The sequence below is a fragment of the Anas acuta genome, chromosome 17, assembly GCF_963932015.1.
Source record: "Anas acuta chromosome 17, bAnaAcu1.1, whole genome shotgun sequence".
Classification (NCBI taxonomy): Eukaryota; Metazoa; Chordata; class Aves; order Anseriformes; family Anatidae; genus Anas; species Anas acuta.
The window spans coordinates 2,881,544-2,897,945 of record NC_088995.1 but is presented as its reverse complement, the minus strand read 5'-3'; the positions used below and the strand labels follow the sequence as shown (position 1 = coordinate 2,897,945).

The window sequence follows — 16,402 nt, the reverse complement described above, 5'->3', positions numbered from 1 at the left end:
CTGAGCCACTCTTTGCACAAGGATGTGCCTAACGCAACAGTACCGGGACTTTGTACCATTAAAGCCTTCCAACTGAATCCTGTTTTCCCCTTCTGCCAGCACCATCCATGTCTACAGAGCTACACAGACGATGGACAGGTTAAGCACAAGGAAAGGAAAGCATTTCACATGAGACTCCCCAGTCCATACCACTTAAACTGAGCACAAAGAAGCCTCACCTACGTTTTTCACTATTTTTGTACCCCGGTGTTCATAAGGGCAGCACTGATTCTGAAAACGTCACTGAGAGATTTCATCACGACAGTGCTGCTCCCCACAGCATGTCTGTAATGCGGTCAGGAGTCCTTTCTTTTTTCCCCCCCTTTCAATTCTTAATTTCAAGCACAGAAGAGAAGCAAAATGGGTGAAAACCCATGTTTTCCCCTACGTCATTGCAAAGAAAGTACAAGCATGTTCCATAGAAGACCATGATTTATTGGCAGTTATTCTGAAACACAAATGACTGAATATAGTAAAAAGACATTTGTAAAAAAAAAAAAAAAAAAAAAAAGAAAAAGTGGAAAACAAACAAATCTCATCTTTAAATGCGTCACTTGAATGCATTTATCAAGGGGACACCATGTGCAGGCAGTTCCTGGTGCAACTGACGGAACAACATGGCACATTTATTCCTTTCCTGGGTCTTGCCTAGGGTGTGGAACAGCCGGGCTTGGAAGTAGAGAACATCTCTGAGCTGTTCTTTGCAGTCCACTTTGGCAAAGTAAGTCTTAGCTTCATTTAGATTCAGAATAGCGGATTCCAAAGCTGTGAGAAAGGTGGGACAGTCATACTTAAGAAAATAACACAACAACAACTCCGAGCAATGCAGCTCCATTCTAAGGAGCCCAATTATAAATTCCTCAGCTTTTCAAAACAGTTTGTGTCTTAGCAACATGGTCCTTCAGCTAGTGTCTGTTATTCAACCTTTGCTGCAAAATACGGGTGTTGAAGCACGCAGATAAACCGCATAAACAACTTGCTGTTATAAACACTGCATCTGTTGAACAACTAATTCCAAATTAATTCTCCTATCTGATTACCAGGTAATACACTCCACTATATCGTTTAAACTTCATTAATGGTGATTATGTAGCAGGACTCCAACATATGCCCTGGTTTGTATCTCTCAACTGAGCACAGTTTCAGTGGGGAAGAGTTAACTCTTCACATTACCTTCAATCTTCTTCTGTTGAGCGTAGGAAGCTGCCGAAGCCACCTGACACTTGGCCACCAGGAACATGGCACAGCCTTTGTCCAGTACAGCTCCATGGGCCAAGACAGGTTCAATTGCCATATGCAAAATATTCAGGGCTTGTTCAGGAATGCCAAGGATCAGCTGAAAGAGAAACTTTGCTTGTCTAATGCTGGAATCTACTGGTGAGATCATGACCTTCTGTGAAGACCAGAATAAGCCACAAAAGCCACATCTGTTTCCAACACAGCAATGCTACAGACAAGGACGTCATTTTCTTCCCCACAATCTTCTTGTAAATCAAAACTTACTAGGAGACATGAACTACTATCTGGAATGATTAGGCATGGGTCCTCCAGTCAGTGCTGACAACCAGGTCCCTGCCAGCTCAGAATAAACAGTGTAACTGAACTCCGGTACCAGCATTATTTTTAATTCAGGCACATGCCAAACTGTGCTACTAGAAAGCTGAAAAAACAGCATAAAAATAACAACTGGAGAAATGAAGGCAGGGCCAATTTATGCTTGCCTGCTTAAGTATATACAATAGCTACCCATCTTACCGATACACACGGAACTCGACTTTTATTAGCTTCCCCAAAAGATTTTACATTTAGAATGTACTTCATCAGTACCAATAATTTAATTCCGACAAGGTTATGGTCTTAAATCTCACAGGAGTGAAAACTGTACCCAGATCCCCAGCAAAAATGTTGCCACACAGCCCTGTGAAAACACAAATCAAACCTACCTGGGAGAAAGCCAAGTTCAGCACAGTCTCAGAAGCCAAATACTGTAGACTATATTCTCGAGAGAGGGCCAGAGCCTGCAGTAGAACAGGCAAGGCTATGGTGTGGCATGAAGACCTCCAGTAGAGCTCTGCTATTGACAGCAGTACGCTAATCAACAGAGAAGGAGAGAACTATAAACTGTTTTCTTTTGATGAAACACGGCCACTTGTTTCCCAATTACTCCATCCGTAACAGTATTGATTTTATTATGAACTACATTACTGTACATACAATAAACTTAAATTGCACCCTTAAGAGGAAATCCCACCTCCTTACAAAGATGAAATAACATTAACTACTCTGAAGGTTGGCACGAAGGCACAGTTACATTCATGTTTCTTCTTATTATTCATTTTGCAAGCATTTAATACCTTTTAGGTTACATAAACATATATAACGTGGTGCTAGGTTTCAATTCCGTGATATTTTGAGGATTCCTCTATACCATGTTTAACAAATGAAATAATTATTTCACAATCTCCAAATCATTTTAGGTAACCTGAGGACTGGTGAAGTCCGAACACAGACAAATTGAAGTGGCTGATTCTAACCACTGCGAAGTAGCTTTAATACTCTGAAAATGAAGCATTCTTACCTAATCACCATCTCAGTGTTCTTGATTTTCTGGCAGTGGATCAACAGTTTCTGCAAGAGTTTGTGCGCCTCTGACATTTGATTTTGGGCTTTCAATACAATGGCTTTTCTGCCGTGGTAGAAAGAAAACATCACTGATATATAAATATTTTAAACACAAATCTGCTCTTCAGAACATGGTAAAACAGGTCTTTATTTTGTGACCTCTGTTTCTTGTGACAGCAGAACAGCACTCTGACAAAGCATGTTCGTGCTATGCACAGAGGCAGAGGGAAAACCAAGTAGCTCTGACTGCTGGACAACTCACAGCAGAAAGGATCAAACTCAAGAAACAGCTTTAGATAGAAAATAGGGATTGCCAAAAACAAAGGCCAAAGAGGCAGCAGAAGTGGGAGGGCATGCAAACTGGAAAGCAGAAGTAATTATTTGTGGATGAAAAACAGGTATGATGTAAGGTAGCTAAAATTGGCATAAGCTAACAAGGACACGGAGCGAGAGGGAAAGAGTGAGAACAGGGAAATAAAAAAAACAAATACATAGCTGTAGGGGATGTGTAAAAACACCCCAAACCCATATACTGAGTGCTATATTTAAAGATCAGGGAAGTAAGACAGTCCAGTTCCAGAAGGACAAGCATCAGGTCCCACAGCTTGAATAACGATCTTCCGGCTTACTGGCACCGGCTATGTTTTTAGGTGTTTTGCCTCATTGCAAAACAACAAGAAATTGATTTCAACAGCAAACTGTCTTCATGCTCAGCAAATAACAAGTTTTAACCCTATTCTAACGTTTCCATTCAGAAACGAGAACAAATCGAGGTGACAGAAAAAAAAAAGTATTGTCCCATTTTGCGGATGTAGAAACTAGGACACAGATGAAGACATAACTCAAGCTCTTACTGTAGCAGAGTTGAGATTTGGCCTTAGGTCCCTTAGATCTGTCTTTTTATAAAATTTTGCATAGTGCTCAGGTTTGACTACAGCTACCATGGCAAATTTTGAAGAAATATTTTGTGTTCTCAGGCCAGATCTACAGCGCTAAAACAACAAGAAATTCACCGGTGCTATTCCCGTTCTTAGAACGTCCAGAGAAACAACTAGAAATGATGATTACAGGATATACTGTAATGGAATAAGCACTACACATTAGACAACACGACTGTAATTAACTCTGGAAAGGGAAGAATACAAACACACGTGATTGCCAGCAACCATTTTGCTACGTTTTTCATTATCTTCACGGGATACACCTGCAAACATATGCGGATTCACGATTTCTTACCTGTATACTCCTTCAATGCTACTAAGTGCTGTAATTCCTGCTACAAGAGAATCTGCTATATGGTATCTGCCATCATTCATGGCTCTTTCAAACTGTATTTTTTGATCAAACAGCATCCAAAGCTAAACAAAGAACATCCAGGAACATGTTTTAGAAGTTGCACCTGCTCACTGTCTAACCCCAAGTTAGAACTTAATTTTTATTTCCCCCGTGGATATTTATGTCTAGACACAACTAACTCGACTGTCCAATTACTGTATTTTTTAAATTACAGTCCTCAACAGAAATGCTTAGGCCTGGAGTAGTGTTTCAATGGCACAGTTCACCTATTTGACAATATTTTAAGTAAAAAAAAAAAAAAGCTTTAAAACCATTACTATTACTTTAAAATAGTAGACTTGTTCTATAACAAAAAGAGAAGGACCAAGCTAAATTTAATAGAATCTTAAACACTGTAAAATAAATAGTGCCTTTTAGACTGACATATTAATGTTTCCCAGTGTTGCACAAAAACAGCCTCTTCTCAGTTATTTCTGGAGTGTAATATATCAAAATAATTACCACTAATTAAACAGTACTTTGAAGCTCCAAATTGACGTAGACCATTTGATTCCTGTGTGTGCTCATGAAGCAGATGTATATTCCTCTGTTACAGTTCTATTTAATCAGCCTTTTCTTAGGAGGCAATTAAAACAAAGGCTTCTTCTTCACGCTTTTGCAGAAGAGTTTATGCTATGTGGCTTCGGGAGGGGTCATGAGCCAAATGAGATCAGCAAACATATACCCCAAAGCATCCAGAGTAAAGAGGGTATGAATTCAGGTCCTATTGTGTAACAGTTATGCAAGTTACAGGCTAAATCGTATATATTCTACCTGTGCATGCTGGCTATTGGGAGGGAATCTCTCCTTTAGATGTTTCAGTATTTCAGAAGCAGCTGCAAAGTATCCCTGTAACAGAAAAACAGCACTGATAAACAGACCAAGGAAAGCACTGCTCCCCTTGATTTCGACCCAACCTTCATGGCAAGAACTCGCCAGGTAAAAGCCCTTTATTTTCTTTGTTCCTAATACAGACATTAAAGGCAGAAGAAAACATGATTCAAGTCTCGCACTCTCTGTCAACACCACCCACACATCCTCTCAACCAAATGACTTTTTGTGCGACTAGCCATAAAACTCACCTGCTCTGCATGCAGCTCAGCCAGGTGACACAATACTACAGCAAAGGACTCCGTGTTATTCTGCTGAACGCCCACATTCACAGCCTCCAGACTGTTCATGCTCAGCAATGTCTGGGCTTGTTGAAGTGCCATGGTGCTTGAGCAAGAGAAACATCTTTTAGCTTTCAAGCAACAACCAACCACCATTTTTTTAATCTAGAGTCTTGTTATGACTGTGGTCTACAGACTGATTTTCGGGGTAAGCCAGTGGCCTGGGGGAGAATGCAAACTTGTAAAACAACTGCTACCCAGGAACTCTAGACTATGCAAGCACATTCAATGCTACCAACCAAAAGCTGCACATGGTCCAAGCACAGTGATGCTGAAAATGGGGACATGGGAATGACTTATGCACTATTTGCCACTACTAAATGCAAACTCAATCTCTTCTCCAGTATGATTTTTGAATGAACACAAGGAAATGGAAATAATTGAACCCAGCCTATATCAAATCGCTATCTGATTGCTATATTTTAGTGCACTGGAGAGACACAGTCACTTGTTACATCTATATAAATAACTCAGAATGCATTATGTGCTACCAAGTACAGTGAGCTCACCCAAGAGTTGAAAAGAAATGAAATACCTGCGGCCATATAATCTCCAAATGGCAGTCTTCTGTGCTATACTAATATCAATAAGCTCTGACAAGCTGTGCTTCCAGTGCAACAGATCAGAATCTTTTAAGGCATCCATTAGTTTGTTGGCAGCCTTTCCTGCAAAAGCTCTTCGCTGAACCAAAGATTGTATTCCCAGGGAAGCAAGGTACTGGGAAGAGGGGAAAAAAAAAACAACATAAAAGAAAGTCATTGAAAGATGATAGATGATAGCTACGCACTACACCTGTGAACTACATCAGAGCAAGTTATAAATTAAGAAAAAAATCCCAAAGAAAAAGATGTGATGTTATTCAGCACAGACAAAGGAACACTGCTCCAGGCATTTCTTTAAATACACACTTACACACACCCACACATACATGAATGCCAGTTTGATAGATGTGAAAGGTAATTTCCACTCCTCCACACAGGAGTCTTAAAGAGGATGACTGGACTTGTACCTGGATTTCTCCAGTGATGAAACAGCTGTGAAAACATTGAGCCTTTCCTCCCCTTCCCCACCAAATAGCCATGTCTGCTTTCATCTCCCAACATCAGCAGTTTAGTTCCTTTTAGAACAATTCAAAGAGGTTGCAGATCTTGGGGAAAACAGCAATTGATACAGGGCATAAAACCATCTAAGGGGAGAGCTACCATACAAGATTTCACAGCTGGGACAGAGCCATACAAGTAAATGCGTTCAAAGCCCTGTCAGAGGTATCAGCACTGAATTTCAGGGAAGGCTGAGGCATAAGAACCTCCCTTGAGCACCAGGAGATTGCATTATGGACCTAAATGGTGCATAGGGCCAGGTTAGTGGCCACAGTTCTCCTGCCTGAAAAACAAACAAGGCAGAAGGAAAAACAGTATGCCTTGTGATAATGCACTCACAATAAAGCAACTAAATTCTGGTTGTTAATATAAAGAGTCAAAATAATAGAAACAGGTAGATTTTGGAGTATAAAATAGGTTGGTTTAAATTTAATTACGTATTTTGTATTAATAATTTTGACCATCCCCAAAAAAACAAACAAACAAAAACCTACCATGCATACACCCCTTCACTCCCGTATGAAGGTTTTAGAATACAGTTAAGGATAAATGAAACAGACTTACAGGCAAACCAAAGTGTAAAGATTTGTTTACTGAGTGCTCCAGCAGAACACAGCTATCAAATATCTTCTGTTCCAAGATGTATAACCAGCTCTAGTAAGGGAAAAAGTTAAAATGTCACTGCAAATAGCTGATTGCTACAGCATTTTGTGGAACACATTTTACAGCATTGCACGGAATGCATGAGAACTCTGGAATCACCAAAATATATCAGAACTCTAGCCTGGCTGGGCACAGGCCTGAGAATACTAGAGTCAATACTGGAGGTTTCAGAGTAATGCACAGAAACCCATTATACAGTCAATTGTGGAATGCAGCACCTCCAGAGTTTGGTTGCAGAGATTCTCTCTCATTACAGTACTGATGTTCATTACAGAAAAAAATAGAGAGAAAATTAAGTCTTCCCTTCCTCCTTTTTGTTTGCTGAAAAGGAGGATAACTCTGTGAAAATCCAGAAGACAGTAAGAAGAAAGTTTATGAAATACTTCAGCTCTTTAAAGCACATCAGACTAAACTTTGAGCTTAGTACTGAGTAACTCTGGGATCACAATTCCTGTTTAAGGAAGTAAACCCGAGTCACAACAAAACTGTCCTGTGATCTCCCTACACTCCAGTGTTTGTTGCTCCTGGTGACCCATCTGCTAAAAACATCACCCCACTGCGGGACAGTCACCTTCAAATTATTGATCCGCTTGACAAAATTTTAGAGTAAGAGTAGTTCTGCAACAGTTCAAAGGCTGAGGTAACAGACAAAGGTGACTTAACCTCTGTTTCAACATGGCTATCTTACCAGGCAGTGCTGCAAGCAAACATGATCGTTAGACTCCTGTGCAATTCGGATGGCTTCCTGAAGCGCAAGTTCAGCTTGTTGACTATCAGCAAACAAAAAAGAACGTATTAGGATCACCACCATGCTTAAAATACAGCATTACAACACCACAGAGGAATACTGATCTAAATTATGCATATCGCACTCAGAAGAAAACTGATTTAAAAGACTGAACGGCAAAGCCTAGCGGTCCAGCAACATATTCTAGACCCAAGGCTAATGAGCATGATGGCATCTGCAAGCCACTACAAAAATGCAACTGTAACCCCTAAGCAGGCTTTCAAACCTGTGTACCTGCCAAAGTGCCAAATTAGTGTTTGAACAGGGGCAACATTAAGTATCTCCCTATATAGAAATAATGGTCATTAATTTTTCTTATCTCCTTTCCATCTCCAGTCCTTTTACAGGATTCATCCAGGAAGCAGCCAATAAATGAAAACTGTACATGGAGATAGGTGAGCCAGCTTTATCAATAAAATAACAACCACCGCTACAGCTTTTTAAAAATATGCATCTCCTAAATGGCTTTTTCTTTAATTATTCTTCTTCCAGATGATCAGCTCTATATTGATTTGAATATAACAAAAGAACAACTGTACTTTCTTGGGAATATAGTTGGAAATAAGCACTTATGTCCACTGACCTTTCTGAGGTCATGGAAATGTAGCAATGGAGAACTTAAATCCCTAGGAAATGGTCACAACCGGACGCAGACAAATGTCAACTCTCACCGTGCTGTAAATGGCCCGGTTATTATGGAAACCAAATAAATGTCAAAATAAAAACAAACCAAAACAAATCAGGATTACAAGAAAATTCCAAGCCAACTATAGCTGCTATCAAATTAGACAAGTCCCTTCTCTCAAAGAGATTTTCAAAACGAACTGAAGGCCTATCCATCAGTACTTATGGGATGCAGTGAGATGAATTTTATGTGTGCAGTACAACATTTTGACTTACTAATGGCCAAAGCGGCAGTGCAGCGCAGCTAGATTCAGAGCAGCATATCTCAGACTCCGACCATAACCTTCGTCCCCGTTGCTTTTGCTTTCTGCTCCAGTGAGAATTAAACGGTCAAAATAATGAAGAAGGCTGTGCGTTGAACTGAAGACATCTTGCACTCTGAGACTGTTTAAGTAGCTTAAATAATGCTAAAAATTGAAACAAAATCAGTTTTAACTATATGGAGCTATTAAAACAAAGTTTTGGTTTATACTTACCATGTGTCTTCTTACTGCCCAGCAAGTGCAACCATGAAGCAATAGATATGGCCAGGAAAGTGCTGACCAGAAGTCACAATGATACTGATGCAATTAAATGTACAGAACTTCTCTAATTCATGAATAAAACTGGTCATTCTCCTAACAGTATTTTCCAAGATCAGGCCATGAGAATTATTCTACCCAGCCCAAGACATCTGCATAGGCAGAATGACTATATTTATGTGCTGAGTGGGAATGGAGGCACAACTCCTACTGTGTCTGCACTCAAGAAGGTGCTCAGAAGCATGAACACGGCTTCCAAATGTTGTGCAGGAAGAAAGGCACCTGCTCAAGAGTAAGTTCTCTAGGAACAAGGCAAACGCTTGCAGTGCAGGTCTCGAACCAACTCTCAACATGAGCTGTGTGTTGCTTTCACTGTAAATTGCAGCTAAGCTCCAGAAGTGAAGTGAACATCAAAAATCAAAATCAGCAGGTATTCCACCCAATGCTAGTTTTTAATCTATGTAAGTATGAGGCCTGACATTTTTGAGGAAAAGTTTTAGATTTAGTTCAATAAGAATGCACTGACACAGACCCACCAAAATTAAGAGGATTATTTCTATGCATAAAGCCAGACATGTTGTTAAGTACTTAGCTTAATTGAGGTTTCAGTACCTTCAGGAGTTTCGGTCTGAATTACTAAACATTTACATGGAACTTGCTCACATTTTCATCATCTGCTTATGTTTCAATATAGAATAAAATACTCCCAAATAATCCCATCCTAGAGATATGAAGAAATCCCTTTAAAACCATTTCGGATGAAGAAAAAGACACTTACTGCTTCAGCAAAGTCTGGATTAAATTTTAACAAGTTGTTCAATTCCTTTTGTAATGATGCTGGAGTAAGAGCCTTTGTTTCATCGTTCTTTAGTAAAGAAGCCTGGAAAAAAATGAAACCAATGCTAAGTAACTCAAAGTGGAGCATTAGGAATACATTTTGATACATGATTGTCATTTTCTCTGTCATCTCTAGAGAAAGCGTTAAAGAAGATTTCAGAACAGCTCTATTATGACACTGAAACATCCGTGGCAGTTTTATTCTATCCTATATTACAGCATTCACTTTCCAGAGATCAGAGAGACTGAGTAAAATAAAAGCTTATTCAAATGACTGTTCAAAGGTACTTAAAGAATTTTAAGTTTCCTTTTTAAGAACTAGTACAGCACATTGCTCACTGGAATTACACGCTTCTTTCACGAACAAAAAACAATCAGGAAACCAAACTAAGCAAAAGTGAATCCATATTTTGCTTTAGGAAGTAGATCAATTGATAAGCAAAATTAATGATCTATTGACAGGAATAAGCATTAGTGAATAATAAAAGGACTTCACATTTCAGAACCGTCCTAAGCATCTGATTCCTCCACAATATTCTAATTAGGAGAGAAAATGTTTGTTATACACACAGGTAAAAAAAAATCCGTAAATCATAATTGTCTTGTCTTCTCAATTAATCTCACTTCTAACTACTCCTGGATGAGTAGTGAGTCCATTCCACATGCACATGTGTATAAGGCAGCTAGAGTGCCAGCAACTGGAGCTGGATTGCAGGGCTCTGCGTGCCTGTGCCAGAACTAGACACAGGGCAATCCAGGTGCCAGTTACTTGATAAACTGAGTGTTGAAGCTCAGCTGCTGGCAGGATTAAGAGAGCAAGGGTGCAAGTATGCACACGTTTCCCCTAACGGACCTTCAACCTGAGCAGCCAGAGGGAACTGGGGTAGCAGGTAATGTTCAGCCTTACCACTGGTTGCACCAGGGGGCGTGGAGCTGCAGAATCTTGCTGCAGTCAGGCTGCTGGATTCAACAACCCTTAAAAGTAAAGGTCCTAGTGGTATTGAGAAGTCACTTTGAGCTTTTTAAACGCGTATGAAACAGTACATATTATGTTATTTTATTTTATTAGCAAACGATTATAAGCACGCAGCGCATTTACTAACAATGGTGCCCATGTGTATTTTTGCTCCTTTTTGTATTTACCAGCTGGAATAACCAACAACATTGCACATTTAGCAGACAGCACATTTGAAGCAAGCAGTCAGAACAGAAGTGACCTTCTCCAAATCAAATATCATCATCTGGTGTACATGCTTAGATGAAACAATTCTAACCCCAAGTGCTCATACTAAGCAACTACATTTGAGATAATTAACAAACCTTTAACAGATATAAAAACACATCATTTTGACACTGTGGATAAAAACGAAGGTGAAGATCATCTTACAGATCATTTACTCAACTTCATTCAGAACTAACATACCTGCTGAGAAAGAAAATACTCTGCTTGTTTCTGGGAAAGAGGCCCACTGCAAGATACCTCTTCTTCCCTGCTAAAAAGCACTCTAGTTAGAAACAATGGCAATGAAATAGAGAAAATACTTTTTATCAGACACTCCATACTTTTGCTTTATGAATTTTTATGAGATAGCAGAGCTCAGCAGCACAAAAGGAAAATAAAAGGAGAAAAAATAATACAGAATAAAATCCACCACATCAAACTTAACAATCCAAGTGATTTTACACTGTTTAGTTGCAATCTTCAGCCTGCACAGACTGTGGTCAGTATGAATGTTACCCCAAACACACATGTATTTAAGAAAAAACAAAAACACAGCAGATACAAGATTTGTGGTGATATACTTAAATGTCTAGCTCCTTTTTTTTTTTCTTCCTTTTTTTCTAAAGATATTCACAAAGAAATAAACTGGCACTTTCACCACATACATCACTCCAGAAAACAGCTGCTCTGCAAAGCAGCCCAAAGTTCATTCCATGGAAAGACAACAGCTACAGCATAAAGCAAGACTCCAAAATTGTTAACTGACTCAAGCTGCAGCAGAGCATGCCCAAGCATGAGCTTATCTGAAGACAATTTTAAAAGCACATTTTAGGTAAATGGATACACAAAATACTTTGAGGATTATTCTTACAGTGTAACATTTTAGTGAGTGCAATGCCTCCCATACATCTTTGATTTAAATAAATGTTATTACTTTTATTTGGAGAAAAGCAAAAAGAGAAACCAAAATATTAAGCTTAATTTTTCCTCAAAGAAGAATATTTCCTTGCTGGAAGCAGCAGTGCTCTTTCCTACAGCTTTAGCACATCACACCCTAGCATAACCAGGGAAGAATCATTCAGCAGTGGGCTGTACAGAAGGAAAATGGGCAGCATCTGGCCTTTAGGCTGCAATTCCCTGTGTGAGCGTGAGAATGGGGCACCGCCATCTTCTGAGAGCGAGCACAACTGCTGCCATTTACAAATGATACCACAGGGTGGCACCACGGAAACGGGGAGGCCACCCAACTCGGCCAGAGTGCACTAGGCTCCAGGAGAGAAAAAAAAAACAAAAAAACACACACAGCTGGATACCTCCTCTTCACATGCCTTAAACTTCATCAGTAATATAAAGACAGAACTTTCTGAATACAAAGGTGACATTACTTCCCCTTTCTTCCCCTCCTCCTCAAGCAAATCGGTATTTTAAACATAATATTTAACATTTAACATTAGGTATTTTAACATTATCTGTGCAGAAAAGAGTAAGCAGCTGCTACAGGAAAGAAACCAGATTCAGCGTGTATTGCTGAACTACAATAAGCATTCGAAGTTGAGTAACTGCAAACCAACAACATCAGCACAAGCTCTGTGATCTGTACACACAGGGCTAAAAAAAAAAAAAAAAATCAACAAGATCAGATTACTATGATAATCACTTCTTCAGCAAAAATACTGTTCATACATTTTTAAGCCAATATTCTTAAGTTTTGGCCTTGACCTAAACTTTATGCATTAGACAAATCGGCGACATCCTGCTCTAAGTTGGATATGAGCTAATACGACTTTACGGTACACTACATCTCAATACTGCAGCTGAAGTTCATATAACTTGTCCACTTGCACTAAAATTAAATTATCCCAGATTGTAATGTGGCATTTGTGATAGGACAGCCACAGATGAGCATCCATGGACTTTGAGAACTTTAACAGGAGTAGAAGCTTGACCTGGACAAAGCCTCAGTTTGCTCTGATGTGTACAGAAGCAGTCCAAAATGCAACTAATTTACTGACAGAAGTGGGAAAGACTTAACGTATTAATATATCACCTTAGAGGTGCATCAAGTTCTTCTTTCTCCATTTTCCCCTCCTGTTCTTCTGTATTCGTCAGCTCCATATCATTCTCATCAATTCCACTTTTTTTCTCATCATTTTGAAAATACTGCTGAAGTGCGGTGTAAAGTTTATAGACCTGACTAAAGGAAAGCTTATTGTATGCCAAGATCATATGGCGCAGAAATAGGCCTGCAAAGGAAAACATCTGTGTTATGACACCTTTAGGTAAGGTTCCCGATTCAGAGAAGACTACAAATCAGTGTAATAACCTTAAATTGCACTATTTAATTTAGCTTAAGTGTCTCATCTCAGCCTACCAATTGATAAAATTCAGGTCTGCTCAGTATAAATCTCTAATTAATTAAGTGGCAAAGCTCACAGATTATCTGATCGCAGAACAATTAACAGCAGCAAGAACTGCAGATTGTGGAAAATTATTGGTTACAAAGTTGTATCTTGAGTGAATTCCTTCAATAACAACTATCATATCAACTACAGCTTACAGACAATAGCTAGTTACCTACTACACTTGTTTTATGAACTTCTGGCTCTGTCCCAGAAAATGAATCTGAAAGGTCATCAAAAAATTGTTCCATATCTTTCAGTTCTCCTTCTGCCATAAGTTTCAACCTAAAAAGGGAAAAAAAAAAATAGGATTTAAACATTATACATCAAATAATATTCCTCTATTTCAGGTATAGATGAATAAGCACTGACAGATCCAAAAGGCAGCTAGTTCATTATGTCCAGAAGGTTTTTACATAATGAATAAAATCAAAACACATTCAATTTTAATAAGAATCTAATTAATGATCAGATTTTTTTTAAACTGCTATTGTAATAAAGAGAACAAACAGAAGGGATTTTTACTCTGACAAAAATTAGGAATCAAAAAAAATACTGATTTTAAAGCTGTCATTTTCTGAATTAACTAATGTTGAAACAAGTGGTTTCTATCATAGAGACTTGATTAAACTAGATTTCCTCAATGCTTGATTTGTGTGCCTTTCAGAACTTGTTTGTGACAACTAGGAAAGCTGCAGAAGCATGTTTTCACTCTGGACAAACGGCCCTTTCAACTTGGTACGTAAACATGGGCAGAGAGGTTATCAAAAGACAGTGGGGCTGATGTGAGAGTGCAGGAATGCCCCAGCTGTGGCACCACTTAGTGCCTGCCCTGGGCAGCTCCCTGCCTGCCAAGGCCTGGCACCCACCTGATGTGCACAGAGCTGGCCAGGTGTGGGCATGACTCCTCGATGGCCTTGCGCAGTCGTGACAGCGGCATGTCAGGACCCTGGGGAGGACAGCGACACAGAATCATAGAATCACTAGGGTTGGAAAAGGCCTTCAAGATCATCTGGTACAACCTTTCCCCTACCACCAATGTCAACCATTAAACCATGTCCCTAAGCAGCACATCCAACCTCTCCTCAAACACACCCAGAGATGGTGATGCCACCACCTCCCTGGGTAACCCGTCCCAACACCTGACTGCGCCTTCTGAGAAGAAATGTCTTCTCATTTCCAACCTGAACCTCCCCTGGCGCAACATCAGGCCTTTCCCTCTAGTCCTACCACACGTAATCCGCGACAAGAGGCTGACCCCCAGCTCCCCACAGTTTCCTTTCAGGTAGCTACAGAGAGCAATGAGGTCTCTCCTGTTCCTCCTCTTCCCCAGACCAAACCCCCCCAGTTCCCTCAGCCGCTCCTCACAGGACTTGTGTCCCAGACCCTTCACCAGCCTCGTAGCCCTTCTGCAGACACACTCCTGGGCCTCGATGTCCTTCTGGTACTGAGGGGCCCAAAACTGAACAGGCCATGATGCCAAGGAGCAGCCCCCTTCCCCTTCCTTTTCCTTTCCCCTTCCTTTTCCCTTCCCCTTCCCCTTTCCTTTTCTCTTTTCCCTTCCCTTCCCTTCCCCTCCGGCCCGGCCCGGCCCCGACCTGCAGCAGGGGCAGCAGCAGCCTGTTGAGGCGCCGCCTCTCCAGCAGGCCGAGCTGCGAGCCGGCGCGGCCCAGCTCGCTGAGGAGCACGAGCAGCGCCATCTTGTAGGGGGTGACCCAGTCCTTGATGCCGAAGACGTTGGCGTGCACCACGCCGTTCGTCATCATGGGGTTGAAGTAGAGGCTCTCGTGCACGCTCGCCATGGCGGGGCCCGGCCGCCATCACCCGCAGCCCCGTCGTCAAGGCAACCGCCCGCGCCCGCCCAGCCAATCGCCGCCGCCGCTTCCGTCACGTGGGAGGGGCCTCGGCCAATCGGAAGCGGGGGTTGTGCACCGCTACCAAGGGGCCGGCCGGAGGATGGGGCCGCGGGGAGACGTTCCGGGAGGGGGGGGGCGGTGCTTTTTGGTTCCTCCCTGAGGTGTCGTGCTTCCAATAAAACAGCCGGTTATTAAAACAGCTCCATTTCTGGCGAGAGAACCCAAAACCGCTGTTATTAGACATCTGCGTGTCCCCAGGGATCTCAGTTGACTTGCTCTGGATTCATGCCTGCGGGCTGTGAGAGGAGGAGGAGGCAAATCAAGCCGGGAGTAATTTCCTAGGATTCGTTTCCATTTAAGAAACTTGGTGTTGTGGTTAGTTGCTGCTGGCATGACCCTAGATCTCCAGGAACTAATGCTCGTTAGTTATAATATCTGAATATAAAGAGCTTCTGTTATAATATCTGAATGTGAAGAGCAGGAAGTAGCGACAGCTGTGAGGTTATACAAGTTAATTTACTGGTATTTCCTGAAAACAAAGCACGACAGCTTGGGCAGAAACGCTGAAATAGCAACATGGGCTGCCAGGGAGCAGCGGGAGAAGAAAGACCCAATGCTGTGGTCAGTGTTTGCAGAAGTTGGCGTAAAAAGGAAGTGACACGCATCTGGCCCAAATCCTGACGTTTCTGTGTAACTCTCCAAAGTCAACATGCAAATGAAACTGATAAACCTTCAGCGTGTTGTACAGTATATTGTGTAAAGTTTAAAATATGTTTTTAAAGTACATTTAAATTAACCCGCAATACCCAATAACCAGCCCTGTAAATAGGCAGCAAGAGATTATGTTGGTCATATTAAGTTAAAGATTAATTTACACAATTGAAAAGGTCATCCTTTATCACACCAGAACAAGGCTCAAGCCCCCGTGTAACGTACCTGAAGTTATGAAGCATGAAATAGCTGGCACATAGATTTGGGAACTGTTGCATTTTAGTGCAGCACTAAATCTGCTGAACTGAGACTCTGTAATCTGAAAACCTTCTCAAAAGGTAATCCCAAAGTATTGTGTCTCTGGTGTAAAAAGTGACTACTGTAATGACTGTTGCTACTATACGTGGTAACAACCAGTCTGAAATTCCCAGATAAAATCCAGAGATTAACTTTT

The 16,402-nt window shown here is 40.9% G+C and overlaps 1 protein-coding gene across 2 annotated transcripts; it reads right to left on the bottom strand.

Moving 5' to 3' along the window:
* Positions 1 to 453: 453 nt before the first annotated feature.
* On the bottom strand, positions 454 to 15,248 carry ANAPC5 (anaphase promoting complex subunit 5). Of its 2 annotated transcripts, none has more exons than XM_068653955.1 (17): positions 14,980 to 15,248; positions 14,251 to 14,330; positions 13,557 to 13,666; positions 13,030 to 13,225; positions 11,184 to 11,253; positions 9,702 to 9,803; positions 8,619 to 8,809; positions 7,620 to 7,701; positions 6,833 to 6,922; positions 5,704 to 5,885; positions 5,079 to 5,214; positions 4,771 to 4,845; positions 3,898 to 4,019; positions 2,618 to 2,725; positions 1,983 to 2,130; positions 1,213 to 1,375; positions 454 to 804 (listed from the first exon to the last, which is right to left on the bottom strand). In XM_068653955.1, the coding sequence occupies exons 1-17, from the start codon at positions 15,181 to 15,183 to the stop codon at positions 590 to 592; spliced, it is 2,274 nt and encodes a 757-aa protein (XP_068510056.1). In that variant the 5' UTR covers positions 15,184 to 15,248; the 3' UTR covers positions 454 to 589. The 2 variants fall into 2 exon arrangements, with proteins under 2 accessions (XP_068510056.1, XP_068510057.1); XM_068653956.1 differs by having other exon boundaries at positions 11,184 to 11,250.
* Positions 15,249 to 16,402: the final 1,154 nt, after the last annotated feature.